The sequence below is a fragment of the Mchenga conophoros genome, linkage group LG20, assembly GCF_057382185.1.
Source record: "Mchenga conophoros isolate Kocher_MC1m ecotype Shallow Benthic linkage group LG20, M_conophoros_male_GT1.1, whole genome shotgun sequence".
Lineage (NCBI taxonomy): Eukaryota > Metazoa > Chordata > Actinopteri > Cichliformes > Cichlidae > Mchenga > Mchenga conophoros.
The window spans coordinates 10,060,467-10,082,475 of record NC_140545.1 but is presented as its reverse complement, the minus strand read 5'-3'; the positions used below and the strand labels follow the sequence as shown (position 1 = coordinate 10,082,475).

Here is a 22,009-nt window from a genome sequence, read left to right as displayed (position 1 = left end):
GGAGATAAGTCAACAGCGAGGCTGCTATCTGGTCACAAAGACAGGAACATAAATCAAAACTCTAACCAGACCCGACTCCCGTGACACGCAGGTGCTACTAAAGATAGCTGAACATACCGACACAGGTGGCTGCACAGCCAGATTACACATAATACTTTCATGCATGTCGGTGTGTGGTTATCACCAGCTGACTGGAGGTTGAAAGGAGATTCACAGATTGTGCGCTACAACAGCGATATCTCAAAGACCAAGAAATGTGACAATAAGAGTGCGGGGGAGAAAAAAAATACTGATTAAGTCCAGCAAAGCTAATCTTTGAAAGAAATAAGGACCAAAAGAGATTTAAGCAGTCCTATTATGCATTACATTTTCTCCTCTCTTATTTATACTGGTAATTGTGGTGGATTCTCATATTAAATAATGAAGTAATGCACACATAATCCCTGTGAACTCAAAGTTTAGGCTTGATACTTCTCAGATTTTCTACTTCTCAGAGTTTAATGTCCTCATAGAGGGATATCCTTAATACAGTGTGGCTGGCTGTGAGCGCAGAAGACCCGCTGACATGCTGTTCAAACCTAGCCAATTGTATAAAAGTTAGCTTAAAGAGAGTGGGAAGTGAGTTAAAATGGATGATAAGGATCTGATGTAAGGATTAGTTTGAGTTGTAAATACAAAGCCATTTTAGTAAACTCCAAGTTATGAGCAAATGGTAAATGGATTGGTTTTCATGCAGTGCTTTTCTACTATACTTAAGCACTTAAAGTGATTTACACAACACACATTGTTCACTCATTCATACCCATGCACTTTTTTCTATATCTGAATGCTTTTCTGTCTAACATTCACACTCTGAACGCATCAGAGAGAAACTTGGGTTTTGGTATCTTGCCTGAGGGTACTTTGGCATCCAGACTGGAGCAGCCAGGGATCAAACCAACAACTTTGTGATTAGCAGATGACCTGTTCTACCTCCTGAGCTCCAGTCTATTAAGTATATAAGGCCTCCTTTAAATAGGGCCTTTGTTGTAAACGAAATGCATTAAAAATGAACACAAATAGAACAAGAGACTCACCTGCAGGCTGACTAACCCCCCGGGGAAAAGTGTTGGATTACTGACAGAGCAAAGCTGAGTCTAAAGCACTCTTTAAGAGCCCAATTGTGGCATTTATGGACTAAAATGCACAGATTGTAAGGAGTGTGGGTCCATCCTATTCTCGGGGCCTTGCTGCAGGTCAACCTGGCCCCACGATGCAGCTAATCATATTTTATTTTAACTGCTAGTCGAGCAGTTTAGCTTAGAGCACACCCGGGAAGAGAATTTTAGTGTCATTATTTACCTTTTCAGAAGGACATGCACAGGAGGTCACTCCCCACCTTTGTTTTCATGCGGACGTGTAGTTTAGGAGCAGGTGGCTGCCCCTGCTTCATGCAGGAGGATTTAAACTCCACATTTTATCATCTTTTCTGGCTTGTCACACTTGTCCTTAAACCTGCACTCAGGTGAAGCCCTTGTCCTGACTAATCCGCATGAGAGACTGACTCAGCGGATAAATCCCCCCACCGTCCGGAGACTACATTTTCCAGTAACGCTGTGTTTTGATCATGTTCCCCCGGCTGCATGAGCTGGCTCCGAAGCCTGACTGTGAGCTGGCTACAGGGTGATGCAGGCACACCTCAGCGCCTCAGCTAGAAGCCGCCTACTCAATTTATGTTGACATATCACACGTAAATGGGAAAAGGAAACAGTTTAGGAGAGTTTTGCTGATTTCATTAATTTCTAGATAATTATACATGAATTTATTTAGCAGTTTGCATGTCACTTTGATAAGTATGTTAAACGCAATGAAATTAACCTAATGATAAATACCAGCAGTATCTAATCCCCATGAGAATGGACAAGGCTGTGATACAGCAGTTCTGCGTTGGGTATTTTGCACTGGTTACACTCAAACTGTAATGTGAGTGCTTTGGAAACCAGTGCGTAACAGAATTTCCTGTGCATTTCCTGCAGTTCCTTCTATGATCATTATATTCAAAGCAAATGTCAAAATGATTTGCTTTATTTTATCCAGCGGAGGTGTGATGTGTCGGCAACGTGATGTGTGACGAAAGCTAGTCCGTGACAAACTATCCGAGTTTGGAGATGTTCTGGGTCTTCGGGCTCTTTAAAATAGCGCAGGATATTCACTGACCTGAACGCGAGTCCTGCAGCATTTTCCGTTCAGATAAGGACCTCTCTAACAGCAGCACTGTACAGCATGATCATCCCACAGACTCCATCACAGTTTTTTTATTTTATTTTTATGAGAGGCAGAGACTGAAGCCCTGTGTTTAGAGACACCATTATGTAACTAGAGTATCAGGATTCATACATATGAAGTGCCCTTGAGCAAGACATCGAATCCCTCCCAGCTGTCTTGCAGCTGACCTTTGAGCTTCCTGCAGAGGGAGGAGAGCAACACATGTCTTGGTATCAATGAGAAGAAATGGAAAGGGTGCAAGGCTCACAGATTTAGAAACAGCAACTTATCTTTTTTTTGTTTCAGACATAAATTTAGTCTACCATAAATGATCTTTTTCTTCTTTTTCTATTCCTTTCGCTTTTTTTTTTTAGCTTGGATAAACTTCAGTTCTAGACCATCATACAGGAAAGAGATAAAGTGAAAGATAAAGCAGTAATTTGTCCATGCATTACCTAATCGTTGAGGGTTAAAGGAACGATCTATACACGACGTGTTGCTGAATTATGTTTTTTGTCAAGTATACTAATTTTATTTTGTTTTATTCAAAGGTTGCATGAACATAGCAGGCACTTTAGCACATATAGCTCACGAAACAACTGTTTACATCTTGTAAGCTTCAGTTGGCTAATTCCACAAAAAGCAGTGACACTGGTGCACAGGTCAGCCAATCACAGCCTTGCAGAAAGACGGCTTTGTGACTTATAATTAATTCTTTTCCCCGTGATGCATGACTACACCTGATCTCAGTGTTTCCTCCACCTGCCAAACCCTAATTTAACCCCCAGTTATCACAACAATCCGCCCCACCAAGCCCAACTCTGTCTAATGGGGATAAATGTTGCTTTTTACCATCATAATGAAGAAATAGTTTTAATGATAGAATAATTTTTAAGCTTTCAAAATGCTCACAGTGATAAGCAAATAAATAAACAATGCCACACTCGCTAACACAAATTATTATTAGTATAAAAATATATATTCTTAGACATTAGAAACTTTAATGTTTAAAAACACAAATGTTGGGAGAAACTTGAATACTTTTAACAAGAAAAAAAAGAGAAGTTTGTTTTTAAATTTGGGACTCTTTCTTTTGAATGTACTCTACATTATCTATTGATACTTGTATTAAAAAAAATGGATGTGCAGAAGGAAATGGAGCACTCTGGAATGCGATTAAGACTGACAAACATTATTTGAGTGCAAATCTGGTCAATAAAACATCTGTTTGCCGCATGGCAGCGCAGCACAGACCCTTAATTATGACTGCTAATGCAATGCGAACACCGTTAGAAACCCACACCTATAAATGTGAAGCAGCTGTTCAGTGATTTAACTATCTATTTATTCATGTTTTATTTAATATTTATCCCAGTTTGATTCATTTCACCACAGAACTAATAGAAACAGTTAGATCAGGGCGCTGATAGGTAGTCCAGGTATCGATTTGAGCGATTATACGATACTGATTAGGGTTGTTGGTGTGTGCTGTGCTTTGCATTCACAAAAAGACACCATAAATTTGAGTGAAGCCGCTTCTCTTTGTTTTTCTCCCCAACTGTTTAATGTTAGCTCACAAACAGACGGCAGAGACGTTTAATGAAAGCGAAATATAGAAGGATTAGGAGCGTCTGCAAATGCACACCCTCTCAACTGCTTGTCATGGATGGAGGGGTGGGAAAATGAAGAGGCGCAAATGTTTCGTAAATCCAAGAAAGCAATCAAATGTTCAGACCGGTGCGTCTTTCAACAGAATACATTAGATTTTTCTTTGGAGAAGAAGTGAAGTTGTTTTTTCCTCCTTAAGCAAACTGATATGTTTGTAGAGAAGGAGAACATTTGGTGTTAAGAGAACAGCTTGCAATAAAAGCAATAATCTGTGGCAAATGTGAAAAATTATATATGTATATGTGAAAGTCAGTAAAGCCAGATTAATTGAGTCGATAAAAGCTTTTAGTCGGGATTTTGGACCCTTGGATTAACATTTCTTCGCATGTGTTTTAGAGTAAATCGAAGCAGCGCTGCACACGAGCAGCCCCCATCATATAAAGAGGGAGAAAAATTAAAAAAAGATGCTGTGCAACAACCACACCATGACAGAAAAGAGTCTTAGTTATTACATACAACTCCTTCACACTAAATATTCACAGCTGTGTGGGAACTGCAGAGAATAAAGGCACCAGGGCCTTAAATCTTTAAATCCTAAAACAGTTAACAACTGTAAAATGAGTGTTAAATTGCAATAAATAGAGTTCTACTATAGGATTTGTGTGATATACATTTCCACCCGCTTTCTCCTCCTCTCCAGACAGAGGTCTGTTTGACCTTGGTGTGTTAACAAATGACTTGAAAGAAACGCTCTTTATTTCCAGATTTAGAAACTCCCAATTAGCGCAGAAATCCAGGAGTCACTTAGTGATTAATTAATTCACTCAGTGCTCCCATTTTTTTAGTCATGACAGTGATTGCCAGACTAAAAATACATCTGCCTCTGCAAAACAGATCCACCGAGAAAATGTTAATGGCATGGCAGAAATGTTTATTTATTTTATTTCATATTCAGTTAACCAGCCGTTACATTTTGGTGAATAGTTTCCGTATGGCATAATGCTGTGCTCTCGGGCACGTCGACTTTCTTCAAATGTCAGCCCGATTTCAAAGGTCAGCTCGCGGCTTTTCATTGTCGAACGATCTGAACACCTTCCACGAACCCCCCATGCGGTCCATTTCCCTGTCGATACCCCCACCGCCGGCCTTTGGATGTCAGAAAAATCGTATTTGTTTGTAGCAAAAACAGTCAGCACCTTCAATTTTGCACGATAGCTTTGCTTCTAACATTTGATTCATCTCCATGTGTCTTTTTCATGGTGATGTCTAACAAGCCATGCCTCTTTTCAACATGGACTTCTCATTTTTAAACTCCCCTCTAAATCTATGTGTATGGATCTGTGTATGAGTGTTTCAGAATACAAAACTGCCACCTGGTGGTATCTCAGCTGTGCTACGTTTGTGAAATCCTTCACAGAGGCTCCTGCTGTTGCTGCTCACAGTGTTACCTTTCTGCCCTCAGGCAGCACTAAGTGATTTCCGGATCCTTAAAACAGACAATAGCTTTAAATGTTGCTGTTATTCCGCTCCTGGCACATACACAGAGGTGGCAGTGCATGGGGGCAGTTTGAATTGAATGCAAAACAATGCATGCACAAAGGTATGTTGTTCAGAATAAAAGTCCACAGTGTAATGAGAGCCTATTTTCAGTGAAATACAGCGATTTGGAGGTTTGTGGAGTGAGGCGCAGCATTTTGTTTATTATGCGCTGTGTGGAATCTGAGGCTACGCTGTTAGATTTGGATCTGCTGTCAGACTCCTTGTGGACAAAAGCACGCTGTGGAAACACGACTGAGGAAAAATATGTCAGCCAGGCTTTAATCAGCGTGGCTTTTGAATGCTGAAACAAGCACAGACTTTTTTAAAAAAAAACTTTTTGAAAGGACACCCCTGAGAGATGTAATTTTGCGCTGACATTCAGCATCTTTGACATTCAGGATTTAATCATTTTCATGCAAAGAGGAAACAAAACAAACAAAGGACGAGTTGCTTTGGGTGAAAATAAATGACCAAATAATTGCACGCACACGTTTTTTTCTTAATGTTTGAATCTTGAGAAAATGTGATTTCCTAAATCAGCGATGAATAATTCAAGGATGCAAGAGAGTTTTGGAAAACATGTTATTAATAAAAGTCGTGTTTTTGCGCTCCATCTTTTTCAAAAGCACATGCTGACAAGTTATAGGACTAAAAATGATAATTAAAGTGAAGGTTCCTTCATTTTCATAAATAAACACTGTATTTAAAGCAGCATCAGTCTTTTATAAAAGCACTAAATTAAAAGTAGAAGGTGTAGCCGGTATGGATGACTTCATTTTCAACTCCCTTAGCCTTTTCCTTCTCTCTTTTTCCTCTTTGTTTCCCTATTGTTTGCTTTAGTCAGCTAAAAAGAGAACTATTTCTGTTTTTAGCTGGTGGTAGCTGCTGGGGCTTGACTATTACCCTGTTACTCTATGTCATGTAAATGTGTAAACATCTGCAAACGATTAACAATTTGAGCTCACGTTGCTCTTTTTTTGGGGACCTTTTGTTACATCAAATATTTTCCCTCCAATTTTATACAGTTGAAAAGTAGAGATGGATATCACCGATATCACATATCGGTATCGGTGCGATGCTGACCTAAATTACTGGATTAGATATCGGAGAGAAATAAAAAATGTAATAATATCCATTAAATATCACAAAAGCACCTCACAAAACGTGCGACATGGCATAACTCAGCTCATAACCTTAGCACGTCGGAGGAGTATGCATCACGTGATAGAGCGGATGTGACGTGCGAGACCAGTCGGCGGTCTGGTTGAGCATTTAGAGCCTCGCTACCAAACCAGCATTTCATCTCCGAGAAAGTTATCCCAGAGAAGTAAAGCAAGTTTGTAAGTTCATCTCTGAATGTTTCTAAAGCATTCCCACGTTAAGCTTACCAACCGATACTGTATATGGAGCGACTGCCTCTCTCTCTCCCTCTCCTGCTGCTACTTCAATCATGAAACTGATCAATGATCAGCTGATCGGCTTTTCTGTCGTGACTCCCGTCTCTCTTGTTTGTTTTTGGCCCACTTTGCACCAGAAAGAGGAAACCAGTGGATACACAACAGCAGCACCTTTAAGCTTGATAAGCTGTTGTTAGAATGGTAACTGTGCAGGGGCGGGCCTAGCAAGGTTTAGCCAGGGGGGCAGGTAGGGCATTAACAGGGAAAGGGGGTCACAAAGAAATACTTTTCTTTCTTATTCTCATGTCTAGCTTGTAATAAATAATTATCTGAATCTTACAACCAAAGTATTCATCTGATGTAAAATGTATAGAAATACGTTATTGTATATAGTAACTATTAAGTCTAATATATACCCTAGTAAGCTATAGTACTTTTTCCTTTGGGAAGATACCATCTGTGCAGTCTGCAGTTCTGTTGAAGAAAGATGTTGAATCTAATTATTGTAGAAAAATAATTGATTTCTGTGCATTTAAAAAAAAATTTTAACACGTGCATTAAATTAAAGTCGATTACGTTAATTAAGCATTATTAGGTGGAGGGTGGGGTGTGGTTCCCCTTTTGTTTTGGCTGGGAGTTGGCAACCCTATTAGTTAGGTTGTACTCTTTAAAATACCAGAATAGGGAGGATGTTCAGGATTTAAGTTTATTAGATTGATCAGTATTGCTCATCTATGAAATATTTTGGGTGCAGTGTATTTTTTGCATACAGGTATAACAGAATAGCTTTAGTTTTGCTTGTTTTTTTAAAACTTGAGTATCAACTTATACAAAATGCAGCAAGATATTAAAAAACACACACGTTTTATTCGTTATAAAATACAAATAACTGAGTAAAAAATACAACGTCAGAAAAAGAGCATTTGTGGTTTGTGTGTCTGAAAGAATAAAAAATATTGGGCTATATATTGGAATATTGGCTTATAAATCACCCCATATAGGTACTGGTACTACAAATTGTATACTGGCCGGCCTCGATTACAGGATAGTCAACGGCTAACATGAATTCCTTCCATTAATCTGACAGATTCTGAACATTTCAGCTTCATGTCTGGATGCACGACCTGGTCACTTCTGCTGTGATGGACCTGGTGACATTTACAAAGACAAAACTGAACTGCTGATTATGACTGGACATAAATCTCGTGCTCTGTATGAGTTGCTCAGCATAATTGTTTATGAGAGTGACATTTGATCTATGTTTTGCCATAACAGGGGGGCTTTCATCATTTTATATTGTCGTCAATTCAGAAGAGAGGGCTCCTCCTCAAGGAGCCTTTGTATGAATGTCAAGGGAAAGTCTCTCACATATTACAGGCACACACAGAGTTGCACAAAGAAACACAAAGATCACAGTGGCAATAGATCACAGATACAATTAGACATTTACAATACTGTGCAGAATTCTTGAATCATGCCTCACTTCTTTATAATTTGCTGTCAAAGAGCCAGACTTTCTAGTCATTTTTAAACTGGTCTTGAGCAACAATTCTTCAGGCTTCTTCTTCAGTCTGAAGGTCTTCTGATCCTTTTTTTTTCTTTTGCACTGTCTGCTTTCTGACTCATTTTCAGTCCAGTTCTTGACCTGAGCATTTTCAGAGGAACTTTCTTATTTTTTGTTAAGCCACTTAAAACTCACCTATGAATCATTTGAGCATAAAATTTAGCAAAGAGGCAATTTTCTTGCTAGTAGCGTGTCAGGATTATACAAAATATATAATTTGCTCCCAGTTTTTTGATAAACTAACACAGTTCAAAAGGCACGAAGTTGCATTTTTGCACTAAAAAGCTGATTCCCAAAGAGCTATTACATGAAAACCTGGCATATTTCAGCATAGAGTGCAGTGTGTTGTTAAAAATTTACTAGACAACTAGACAAGTGAAGGATAAAAGAAGAAGTTGCACGTCTAAAATCTATATACAGTAGAATACCACTATCTGATCCCAACTAAACCGCCACAAGATTGGTTCAGATCTCTAGATTCATGTATGTCCAAATTCCTTTGGAAAAATAAACCCCCACGTATAAGCTTAAAAACACTACAAAAGACCAAGGATAAAGGAGGACTAGAACTGCCTAACTTTCAGCACTACTTCTTAGCCAACAGGCTTCAGTTTATCTCAGGATGGCTAAAACACACCCTCTTAGATGAACCTTGGCTAGATGTAGAACAAGCACTCTGCAATAATCTAGAGATCTCAGACCTACATCAGCTCTTCTCTGACAGCATGGTGGGAGTTTCTAAAATTGACAGCGTCTTCATTAATCCCATGCAAACGTACACCTATCTGGAACAACCCTGACATATTACAAAACAATAATATGATAAACTTTTCAGATTGGAGTGATAAAGGAATCAAATATTTAGAACATATACTAGAAGGAACAGAATTTATTTCATTTGACGGACTAGTTACACAATATGGGATCAACAAGAAAAGATTTTTAGAATATCAACAAATTAAATCCATAGTAAAAAAGAAATTTAAACCGGGTCAAGTTGAACTACAAACACCACCAAGTGTGGTTCAATTTCTTACTCTTAAACCCCCCAAATTACTATCCAAAATATACAGAATGCTTTCTAAAACAGATGAATCAATATCACTTCCTATTGCAAAATGGGAAGCGGATTTATCAGTTAACTTAGACCTAAACTTCTGGTCTCAGATTTGCTTAAAAACCTTTCATCTAATTAGAAATCCCAGTCTTCAATTAATTCAATACAAAATATTACATAGAGTGCACTATACAGGTCATCGGATGTTCAAGATGGGCTTTACGTCTACCAACAACTGCTCACACTGTCAAACCAATTCACCGGACAATTATATCCACGCTCTTTGGTCCTGTCCACCAGTTCAGAAGTTTTGGCGCGAGATATGTGAAGACTTATCGAAGTGTCTGAAATGTAACATTCCAACTTCCCCCTTAGTGTGTTTGTTGGGCAGCTTAGATAATGTCACTTCAGAAAAGAATATCGCCCATATGGTTTTCACTGCCCTATGCATAGCCAAGAAAACAGTCCTCATGAACTGGAAAAATAAAAATAATCTTAATTCTAACCAATATAGAAATTATCTATTAGATTACATTAGTCTTGATACAGCCTCTGCCACCACATCAGATCAATTGCTCTGGGCTCCTTTGATCAGCTCCATCACCTAGTGGGGGTGGGGGGTCATAGTTTGGTCCCGCCTTCACTGTTGTGATTGGTGTGGGGGTAGGGACAGGCTTAGGGCGTCGGGGGGTTCCCCGGAGGCATCTTCCTTGGGGGGCTCAACCCGGGGTAGCGGTCATGTCCGGTTAGGGGCTCTGTTGGCTCTCAGGTGACTGTTTCCTCGCGGCTGCGTGCAGCGGGGCTAGGGGAGGGTCTGTGCTGACGGACGTGGGTTACTGACCTGGTAGCCTGGGTGGGTCCGGGATGGGCGTGAGGTTCTGGGGGCGCTCCGTCTCTGGGCTGGGACCCGGACCGGGCCTCGGGGGCTTGGGTCCTGGTTGGTGTGTTGCCGGGGTTGTGGGCGGGTGGGTGCATGGGGGCCCAGCCCTGGAGCAGGGTGCCGCCGGTGCGTCGAGCCACCTGGGGGGCTCTTCAACTGGTGGGGGAGATTGTCACATCTTGCAGGAGCTTTCCTCTCCTCAGGAGCTCCCTCTGCAGGAGGGGGAGATACAGGAGAGGTGGAGGAAGATCTCAGCCTGGGTGTTTATTGTCTTATGTAGTCTGGAAGATGAGTGGATGGTGGGGTGGGTGCAGTTTTCTCTGTGGTGGGGTTGGGTGGACTGTCCCGGGCTCTGTGGGGCCGGGCGGCGCTGCTGCACTGGGCCCGGTCTGGATGGGCCTGGGCCCCCTTTCCCTGGCGGGTCGCGGAGTATGGGGGTGCCTACTGGGGTCAGCGGGGGAGCTGGCCCCAGGGAGGGGTCACTTGCCCCTCCCTTCCTTCCCTCCCCATCTCCAGCTGCCTCCCTCTTCCCGCTCCACCACAACCACCCACACATGCAGGGCCTTGGAGTAGGGGTATGTCACCAGGGTGCAGAGGAGGCTACCCCCCCCCCTCTGTCCCCTTCTGGCTGCCTCTGCCTCAATTTTATCCCACAACTTAGACATTCACATTACTCACACTCTCATTACACATACATATAGGATCTTGGGGGTGGGCACGATACACGGAGTCCAAAGTACCATCAGGGTGTACACCCCACCCCTGGCATCGTTGCCCACCTCTCAATTTTAAATACACGTAGACATTGAGGGCTAGCAGGAGGGACCATGCGCTTACCTGCTGCTCTCTGGCAGGTAGCTCCATGCCCTCCTGGGTTTTAAATGCACCTTAGAACACACATGCATCAACATTACAATGAGCGGGTGGAGGGAGGTTTGGAGTCTTCTCTCACCCCCATTCTCTGCGACCTGCTGGAGCAGGGGGGCTAGGAGGAGGAGTTGGCCATCCGACTGCGGTCTGGAGTGTGGAGCCTTCCTGCTGCTGCGGAGTCGGGGCGGTCTGCCTCCCCCCACCGCAGGGAAAAGGGAAACACCACCTGGGTCTGGGTGCAGTTCCCCCCTCCAGGGGCGGGGGCACCTAGACCCGGTTTGTAGAGTACGCTTGGGGAGTGTGATCGTGTGTACAACGTCTCTTTATGTCTGTCTCCACGTTGGTTGAGTGTGGAGTAAGTGCATATGAGAGCATGAGGGTGGGAATGGATGTTTGTATCTGTGTGTGCCTGTATGTCTGTGTCTATATGTCAGGTTGGGTGTCAGGCGCCACCTCTCTGGGGACATCTCAGGCCCTCCAAGGTTTGGAGGCCTAGCTCCCCCTACCACCACTTCCCCTGCCAGTGGCGGACCCCCTCAGACATCGGTGCGTTGGTGGTTCTTTGTGTCCGGGGATGGGCGTCCAGGTACACACCGGCTCACTCCTTGGCGGCCGCTTATCGGGGCCTGGAGCCTGGGGCTCGCTCGGGCCACTTCGGAGGTGGGGTGCCCCCGGCCTCTCGGCCTGGGGCTCGGTCACTCAGGCGCAGCTGGCTGCCGGCGGAGCTCACGGGCGCGTCACTGCAACTCCCCCTGGCTTCTGCTCCGCGGCTGCTGAGTGAGCCCTCATCTGGGACTCTCCTCAGCTCTTTCCGGGACAGTGGCGCAGCTGCCCCTCTGTTGGTCTTCCTTGGTCTCTTGTGTTCTGGGGGCCTCTGGATGTCTGGAGTTTTGATCTCCTCCACACCTGCTTCAAGCCCTGGAGGACGGGGCTGTGGCCCCCCCACACCCTCTAGCAGATTATTACATGAAGGAACCTTTTAAAAAAACAAGCGCGTCCATGCTCACAGGTGTACACACGGGTGATCACACCCACAAACTACACCCTTTTTGGCTCCTACCTCAAAGCACACTGTGTTCTGTTGATCTTATGTGCTGCACAATAATGTTTAACATTTAGTATTTACTGTCATATTCCCATATATCATTGTGATGTTGTTTATTCTATTACTCTTGTTCTCTTCTGCTTGCTTTCTTTTTTCTTTCTCAGCAGGTGATCCAGGTGATTGATATATGCATTTTTTTTTCTCTGCCCGTTCTGTTGGTTTTTGTCTTTTGCCCTTCTCCCCTGTCCCTCTTCTCAGCTGTTTCTCTTTCCCTCTTTCTTTCTCCCCTTCTTTCCCCCATTCAAGTCTGTCCCGTATTCAGTAAGTGAAAATAAAATAAACAATAAAAGGTGAATCAAATGGACCATTACGGCAAGGCTGGGATGGTCAGTTTGGTAAAGTAAATCCGTTTGGCATCTTTCTTTGCCTTTAGACAACAATTCTGATGGCAAAAGAGCCAAACAGGACAGGCCAAAAAAAAAAAAAAAAAAAAAAAGAATACCACTATCTGAAATTCAAACAGGAAAAAATCTAGCAAAAACCTAACATGGTGGAAACTGTATTGTGGGCTAAGGTTCCATTTCAACCAGTGGTGTTAGGGATCCACCACCAGTACCATCTGGAAGGATCTGATTGACAAAGACTTCCACGATAATGGCAGCCAACATATAAAGAAGAGCTCAGAACGCCCTTCAGGAAGCCTGGAGAACTATTCCTGAATACTAGCTAAAGAAATTATGAGAAAGCCTGTCCAAGCCTGTGTTGAAGAATAAAAGTGGTCATACCAAGTATTAATTTTCAAGCATTAGAATCGCACAAATTCAATTTTTACCTTATATACTATATTTCCGTGTACATTTTAAGTGCACCTATGTTACGTTTTTCTGACAAACTTTAAAGAGATGAAAGGTTGCTCGAGATTTTTCCACAGCATAGTCAAGTGTGGGTACACTTCACTAGACACAAAGATCCCTAAGGTTCTCTGTTGCCAACACTGATATAAGTGTGACCTGAGTCTAAATTACTTTAATCAAATGAAATTCACTTCAATTAATTTTATAACAACAGTCACCTCAAGGCGTTTGATATTCTAAGGTAAATACCCAAAATAACAGAGAGCCAACCCCAACAATCAGATGACGCCTTAGTGACAGTGGGAAGGAAAAACTCCCTCTTAACAGGAAGAACCAGGCTTAGCGAGGATCAGCGATCTGCCATGACCAAACAACACGCTTTGGAAGATGGTCAGAGATTAATAATAAATAATGATTATTTGCAAGGTGGTGTATAAATACATAGCGAAAGAAAAAAGGTGAGTAAGGAAGAAATATTCTGTGCCTCGTGGGAAACCCTCAGCAGTATAGGCCTATTGCAGCGTAACTAAGGGTTGGTCAGGGTCTTCTGATCCAGCTCTAACTATATGCTTTTTTAAGATGGAAAGTATTAAGCCTAATCTTAAAAGTAGAGATGGTGTGTCTCTCCTGAATCCAACCTGGGAGCTGGCTCTACAGAAGAGGGGCCTGAAAGCCTCCCATTCTACTTTGAAATATCCAAGTACGTCTGCAGTCTGAGAGTGAAGTGCTCTTTTGGGATGATATGGTATCATGAGGTCTTTAAGAAAAGATGGAGATTGATTATTTAAGACCTGGTAAGTGAGAAGAAGGGTTTTAAATTTAATTATGGATTTAACAGGCAGCCAATGAAGAGAAGCTTAGCTAATTGGTGTGTGCCATCTAGCTTCATGGATCGACAAACCTGGGTATCATCTGCATAGCAATGAAAATGTATACTATGCCTTCTTATAATACTGCCTAAGGGAATCAAGTGTAATCCAAATAGACTTGGTCCTAGCACAGAATCCTGTGGAACTCCGTAATAGGAAAAATTAACGATTTAAATAATGAATCTTATTTATGTTTGAAAAAGTGGTTATTGTGTCAAATTTTGAGATACTTTTACGTATGCTACTAACTCTATCTGAAGTTCTGCCAGGCTTTTCCTGTGGACGTGTGACAGGACAACCACTGAAGGCTGCTGTGTTTGTTTTCTTTAGGGCCATGCTGAGTGACGTCGGGGACTATGTAGGTACAGACATTGAAATATCCTGGTTACCTAATCTGGATGATTTAATGAAGGGCTATGCCAGAAATTTTCGCCCTGGGATAGGAGGTGAGTATGAGATCTACTGCTTGTGGCGTTGGGTTACATTTCACCGCCTCACATTTACAGCCATCCTTAGCATCACCCAACCGAAGTCCTAAGTACAGGAGCATGGATTGCACTTCATCTTCCAATTCCATTATCCCGAGAGGCGCCTTTGGTTTGGCTTTTCCTGTACGACATTAAAACAAGGCTCTGTTTACCTCATACAAATACTAGGGGTGCAACGATATTCGTATCGATATTGAACCGTTCGATACAGTGCTTTCGGTTCGGTACGTGTATGTATCGAACAATACAACATTTGTAATTTATTTTATCAACTTTCCTTCTGACGATGCTGTCTGTGTGGAGCGCTCAGTGAATCTGCGTTCGACTACTCCGCCTAGGCTGCACTGTCGAGCGCAGATCCACTGAGCGCTCCACACAGACAGCATAGTCAGAAGGAAGAGAGCAGGGCAAGCTAGCGAGACAGAAGTTAAGCTCTCCTTTTAACATGGACCTCCCCCACCCTCATTCAGATCTGGCGTTTGGAATTATTTTGGTTTTCATGTGACGTATGACCCTGAAGGTAAGCGAGTCATGGACTAAAGTAAAACAGTATGTTGGATGTGCCATGCAATGCTCAATTACATGGGTGTGAACTAGTGTGTTAGCGCAGTTAGCTCGTTAACGTGTTGGCCGTCTAGCCCCATGCACAGGGCGATCGGCGGTAGCTCGTTAACGGAGATTTGCCATGTTGTGGTGTTAAGGTCATTTCAACGAGATTAACCTGAAAGCACTAGTGGGAACACAACGAATATGACTGCACATTTACGCCGACATCATCCTAGTGCAAAGACAAAAACAACAAGCATGCTACTAACTTTAGCCGAGTCATTTAGACAGCTGTTAGCACATGATTCTCCTTATGCTGCTGAGAATATAGCCCAGAAGAAGCGGATAGTATAGCTTTTATTTTGGAAAGAGACATTTCTCTGTAATAAACTCTCTTTTCCAAAGATGCATGATTCCTCAATCAGATACAGGGCTTGCAATATCGCTAGCCTGACGTCCTGGGGCTAGCGATTTTTTCAGTCGGGGTACCAAAATCTATCTCTGCCCTGCCCGTCGGGCTATTGTAAGAAGGAAAAATATATGTCAATGCTTTTGCATTCTTTCAGAAATGTAGCTGGGTAATTATGTCATTGGCATCGGTGAGCCACTGTCAATATGTGACATATTGAAATCGCGTTTGAATTTGCGCTTGTTTTTTTGCTTTCACTTTGCAATCGTGCGAACTGTGTATAGAGAGCGACAGCACTGATCTGTGAGTGATGATAATTTGTGCACCAATTCCTCTGACATCGTCTTATTAATTGTTAGCTTACTATGCAAACATGACAAGTGAAATCTCCCGCAGCTTAAACATGTGAGAGGTTGATCGCGCAGAGAATCGCTGAGCTTATGTGAGTCCGTGTGTAAAAGCAGCAGGATTTATATTTGACTACGATGACCTGGATGATTGAGAACCTTCACAGACAGATATATATTTTAGTTCTGCTGAGCCAAATAAGACAGGTCAGGGTGAAGAAGTGACAGCCAAAGAAAAGCTTACCACAAAACGGAGAAGTTATGACAAATCAGACTATAAGGCAAAAAGAAAGTGCAGCTTTATGGTTTCATGGACAAAATAATTTCTGTGGCTGCAATATGACAAGCTAAATAACCAGGGCTGCACATAAGTGGTCCGCAGGTGCGCATTCGCTGTCAAAATAAAAAACACGCACAAGGGTTAGGGTTAAATTTAAAAACTGTACTTTTGAGTTAAAATATATATTTATAATTTTAATAAATGACAAATTAAAAAGGCATGAACATTTTTTTTGTATCGAAAAAATATCGAACCGTGACACCAAAGTATCGAACCGAACCGAACCGTGAATTTTGTGTATCGTTGCACCCCTAACAAATACATATGCTGACAGGTGAACAGTTTGTTAAGGACACACACAAAAAACATTTATTAAAGACAGGCTTTGCAGGAGGACACGCCGGAGTGGAGCGGTGGCACAAACATTGTGTGCTGCTCTGGAGAATTTGCTAAGAATGGCTGCCAAATGTGAAACATTCAATGACCACAGCAATAGATTTCTCAATCTCACAGCTTAACTCAGCTGAGGAAAGGTGAAAATGTGGGGCAAGAGTGCCGCTATCGCCACACACATACCACCCTGTGCATGATGCAGAGAATCATAATGCAACATCATGTGGTCACTGCATTTCTATTTATGTCACATTTTAATGTGTTGAAAAAGGAAGCTAAATGGAAGGCTGTTGTGACCACTGGGGAATCATGTCTGTTATTTCGGAGCAGTTTCTTTCACTCAAATCCCACCCCATGCTATTAATATGGAGCAATAACAGGGCCTTAAATATATGATAATTATGAAAAATGTTTTTGCAAGATAAATATAATTTGTAAGGATAGTGATGCACAAGATGTAAAGAAAAGACGTGACAGACAGATTGTTTCATAAAAAAAGCACAATGTATTTTTTTCTTTACATAAAATTTATGGATCTTGTTATCGCCTCACTTGAACACTGAATATTAGAAGAATTGATAACTACACAAAACCTGATTTGAAAGTTGAAAACCATATTATGAACCAAAGTGTCTGAATGTTTCCAATCTCACATCATTTTAACAGTAAGGGAGGATTAGTTCTGCAGTGGAAGTGGAGTCTCTTTTTATATAATGCAAGAAATTAATATACAGTAACAACTTTTCCCACTGTAAACATCAATATGTGCTGCCAAGGTTTCCAGAGTGCAAAGCCTATTTGCAAATGCAAAGTTTCTGAACTGATAATGCTGTAAAACATTTTTCTGGAATTTTAATCTATTTGCATAATTAGAGTGGTAGCAAACAAAATCAATGCCACGTTTCTATGGTAATGCTACACATTGTGCTTCATTCTAATATACAGCGAAATATTTTCTATTATATTTACTAACCAGAGTTGGTAAAATAGCTGTTTAACAAATGTTATAGTCATCTTTGTACCTGCGCTGGAGAATAGAATCACATCGCCCTCTAAACTCTCCCATTTACATCAACATTCAATAAGCATACAACTGAAAACCTTTTCCCATTCACTTGCATTTGGTGTTGAAAATATAAATTACCCAAAATGGCATGGGGAGGTGTTGAATGATGGGAAATGATTCCTTAATGTTTAATATATTTTAAATAGCCTTTCTGTTCTGCATCACTGAGCCCCCCCCCCCTGTAGTTTCTGCCCTCTAGCATTCGATGACTGCTGCACGCTCCATGCTAATCATATGGCAAACTGTTGAGTGAACGCTACAGCGTATGTGTGCGTGCGTGTGAATGTTGGCAGAAGCTCTCTCTGTGCAAGTCCATGAAAGCCCAGTGTTGTTTATGAATGCCCATTGTGTGATGTGCCACTTCGCATGGCTAAACTGGATAATGCTTAATCTCTATGCACCGTAGGAGTGTTTGGACGTGGGAGGAAGGTGGATGGGAGAAAAACAGATGGGTTATGGAGTTAGGATGGGAGGGACCAGAATGGGAATCAGAGAAGTGGCGTGGGTGGGTGTTTGAGATGGGGAGGGCAAAGGTTTGCCCTTTTTTTTTCTCACCATTTCCTCTGCAGGTCCGCCCGTGAACGTGGCCATGGCTATAGAAGTAGCCAGCATTGACCACATCTCTGAAGCCAACATGGTAAAGAACAGACACTCGCTCCTTCTTTCTGCACCGAGATTCTCTATCATCACTTCACAACTGTCGCAACGATCAAAGATTTACTATTTGCATAATCCTGACATATCCCACTCGAAGGTTTAAACGCATTCAGTGTGAACATTTGTGACACATCGGGCGAGTTGTTGGATAATTTCAGACTTTCATGGATTTTGTAAAGTGAAATATCAAATCCAATGGGGCAATTCATGTTTTGCACAAATATCATTTTGCGTAACCTTGTAATCGTGAGCGGCGCCATGTCTATCATGAAAGAAGGAGTTTAATCTTAAAACGCTTCAATTCAATATGTTTTTTTTTTGCTTAACATCTGAAATAAAGTCCAAAGTGTGGTAGCCAAAAGAGCAATGAAACTAAAACACAAACACAAAGTGCACAGTATTCAGGGAAAGGCTGCAAAGTAAGACAATAAAGCCAAGTGCTTTATTGCTTTTATGCTGTGAGGACACATAAAACACAACCGGACACTGAACTGCTGCAGTAATATCTGAATTATGCAAGCAGAATAGTAAAAAAGCACCACAGTAGTTACTCACGTCACCAGCCAGTGCGGCATGTGTGCTCCAGCATTGTTTGCTTCTTTTTCAGCCTCCTCTCTGGTGGTTTATGCTGTTTGATGCTAATTGCGGTATTTCATTCTTTGGTTGTGTTTTTCTGCATTTGCAGCCAGATCTGCATTTGTGTGACTCACCAGGCGTTTGAAGATGGCTTTTTGTGTTTTCTTTTCTTTCTATATTTCTGTTTGGTAGGAAGTTCAGTGTCACATTTTGCTGAAATCTCTTGCAATAGGAAGAAAATATTTAATTCAAATCTACAATATAGTGACAAAAGAGTTATTATTCTTTTTCAATTTTGCGATTATAACAATAATTAACAGCATTTTAACGGTGATATCAGTTTTAGGGTTATGTCTGAAAAGAAATGTGTTTGGACCCTTTAATTAAATGTTGCATTCATCATTAATTGAAGGGCCAAAATCTCTTCTTACTAAAAATTCTTATTGAGTAATTACTTTTCTTTTCTAAATAATTTCATATTTTGACACAATCTCACCAACGATTTTTCCTATATAAATAAGTTATTCCCAAAACCGTCCAGAATAATGAAATAAATTAAATATATTTTTAAAAATACAAAGTAAATATAATTGAACCTAATATTCCTAACAGTCTGTCTCCCGTTTTACATTCCGTGGTGTTCCTGACAGGAATACACCATGACTGTGTTCCTGCGGCAGAGCTGGCACGATGACCGCCTGTCCTACAATCACACTAACAAGACTCTTGGACTGGACAGTCGGTTTGTGGACAAGCTGTGGCTGCCCGACACCTTCATCGTTAACGCCAAATCTGCTTGGTTTCACGATGTGACCGTAGAGAACAAGCTGATCCGCCTGCAGCCTAACGGAGTGATTCTATATAGTAGCCGGTATAAACAAACAGATCATTGTCTTCTCTTTCTTTTGCCTACAGAAAATTATAAGACAATTCTGCAGTTTCATCTTAGCACACCAGAAATTTTCACTGTCTTTCGTCATTGTTTTGATCAGACTGCACTGTTTTGGTTAAATATAACAGTTCTCATTAGCGCTGTGTTTGGATGCAGGCTGTTTTGAGCAAAAAAATAAAAATAAGAATGCATGAATAGTAACTAAATGGACTTTTCGTAAAAGAGTCAGATTTTTATACCAGGAGTTAAATAATGAAGGATGTATTGATGAACATGCAAAAAGAAGATAAAAGAAAATTTAGTTTTTATTTGAAAAATGACAAATTGAAGAAACTGTAATAGCATCTATGTCAGGGTTTGATTAAGCGAGCCGTTTTGTTCCTAGAATCACTTCGACAGTGGCGTGTGACATGGACCTTACCAAGTATCCCATGGACGAACAGGAATGCATGCTGGATTTGGAAAGCTGTGAGTTGGGATTTATCTTAAATGTTCATTTCTTCTTTCCTACATTCATCTTTATGGGTTAAAAATGTTATTTCAGTTTATTGCTGAAACATTTCATTGTGCGAGCACGGTGACATTTGTGAAAGGTTACAGTGTCTGTGACAGGATGAAAATGCCAAATGTTGAGCGAACCTCGCACATCTGTGTCGGCTGGACGGGTAAATGTCTTTGTTGTTGTTGTTGTTTTTCTAGATGGTTACTCCTCAGAGGACATTGTGTATCACTGGTCGGAGAGTCAGAGACACATTCACGGTTTGGACAAATTAGAGCTTTCCCAGTTCACCATCACAGACTATCGCTTTGACACTGAGATGATGAATTTCAAATCAGGTGAGCATCCCTCTTTTGTGTTGTTTTGTGCCTGTATTATGTTTTACACGTATGTGGTGGTTTTGGACTTTGGTCCCTCTTGTATTGGAGAACTCTACACATACTTCTTGAAGCATGACTTCTTTTTTTCAACCAGAGGCACTTCTGTGGTTGTATTCTATTCGTAGACGAAATGCATCAAGGCAGACTTGCTGCTGAGCCAGGCAGGAGATTTAGGAGATGAGAGCAGTAGCTGCTGGGAAGATGCAGCTGCAACACCATTTTATGCGTTAAATCTTGAAGTTGTGCCACTAGGGGCAAAAGCGAGGCAAAAGATGTTGCCTAGCGTCAGAGCCTGTGAAGAACAATGGCCTCTTTATGATAAATAATTAGCATGTTTGGTTTGAAACAAAGTGACTTGTTGTCTGCTTCACAGCGGGGCGCTTTCCGAGGCTCAGTCTTCGCTTCCAGCTGAGACGTAATCGAGGTGTCTACATCATCCAGTCGTACATGCCTTCGATATTACTGGTTGCAATGTCCTGGGTGTCCTTCTGGATCAGCCAATCAGCAGTTCCTGCTCGTGTATCCTTAGGTTAGTATTAATTGGATGAAGTATATTTGAACATTTCGAAAGGGGTTATTTCAGTGAAGGTTGGTGCTCGTTCGTCCTCTGAAAGGTTAAACCACATAAATGACAGTTTTCTTTTCTTAGAGTCTTACTGCGTGTGGGGTTACATTCAAACTAATGCATTGTGGTTACAAGGAACTCATAGCAGCCTATTGATGACCATCACAGGATACAACATAGCTCAATACATGCTGATGTTAAAGCAAAAATAATAAATCTTTAATTCAGTTCCTGCACATATTTCTTCAGGTCTCACACAGATGTCCTCACAGGCCTGAATATGTTATCTCTACCCCCCAGATATAAGAAACATTGGTTCTCTCCCCCAGTTTAAATCTCAACTCAAAACCATCTGTTCAAATCTGCATATTCACTGTGAACCCACTGTTTGTTCATTTTATCTTGTGCTTTTGTTTTATTGTCCTTCATTGTGTCATTGTTCTATTATGTATTTTATCCTATTGTACAGCGTCCTTGGGTGTCTTGAAAGGCGCTTTATAAATAAAATGTATTTATTATTATTATTATTTTTGTTAATTAAAAAGGATTTATGATTAAGTATTTTACATATGCCATGCAGCCTTACCTTCTGCTATGAAATCAGACGCACGTAAGCCTTAATTTCGCAATTGAACTTTGCAGTTTCCTGTCTGAAAATTGCCCACCTGCCTCAACCATCCCCTCTGCTTGCTCATGTTGAGATTTTACTCAAAGAAGAAGAAGATATATATTTCTTGATGTAGTATGGATACAGCTAAAGAGCTTCTCAGTTCCCACCTCTCTCGATGGTCCTGTCTGTTTCAGTCAGTGTTAAGCAGCTTATTAACTTGCAGGTGCAATGAAGTTGTGCCCCTCTGTTTGGCTGCACACACTGGGGGACATGTTATGCAGACAACAGCTAGACAACTTGGTGGGCCAAAATATATCAAAATGCTAAATTTGCATGCAGGCTAAATTAAAATTTTGGGGGATCGGGCCCTCCGG

At 41.4% G+C, this 22,009-nt stretch overlaps 1 protein-coding gene across 2 annotated transcripts in view; it reads left to right on the top strand.

The window, feature by feature from the left end:
• gabrd (gamma-aminobutyric acid type A receptor subunit delta) overlaps positions 1-22,009 on the top strand; it is a 28,323-nt gene that overhangs the window by 3,547 nt on the left and 2,767 nt on the right. The window contains exons 2-7 of one of the 2 annotated variants that reach the window (XM_085261173.1): positions 14,258-14,373; positions 18,026-18,093; positions 19,340-19,560; positions 19,967-20,049; positions 20,281-20,418; positions 20,834-20,989. In XM_085261173.1, coding sequence (XP_085117299.1) covers positions 14,258-14,373; positions 18,026-18,093; positions 19,340-19,560; positions 19,967-20,049; positions 20,281-20,418; positions 20,834-20,989 — 782 coding nt within the window. Of the gene's footprint in view, positions 1-11,964; positions 14,374-18,025; positions 18,094-19,339; positions 19,561-19,966; positions 20,050-20,280; positions 20,419-20,833; positions 20,990-22,009 lie in introns of those variants that run through there. The other variant, XM_085261171.1, reaches the window with a different exon arrangement.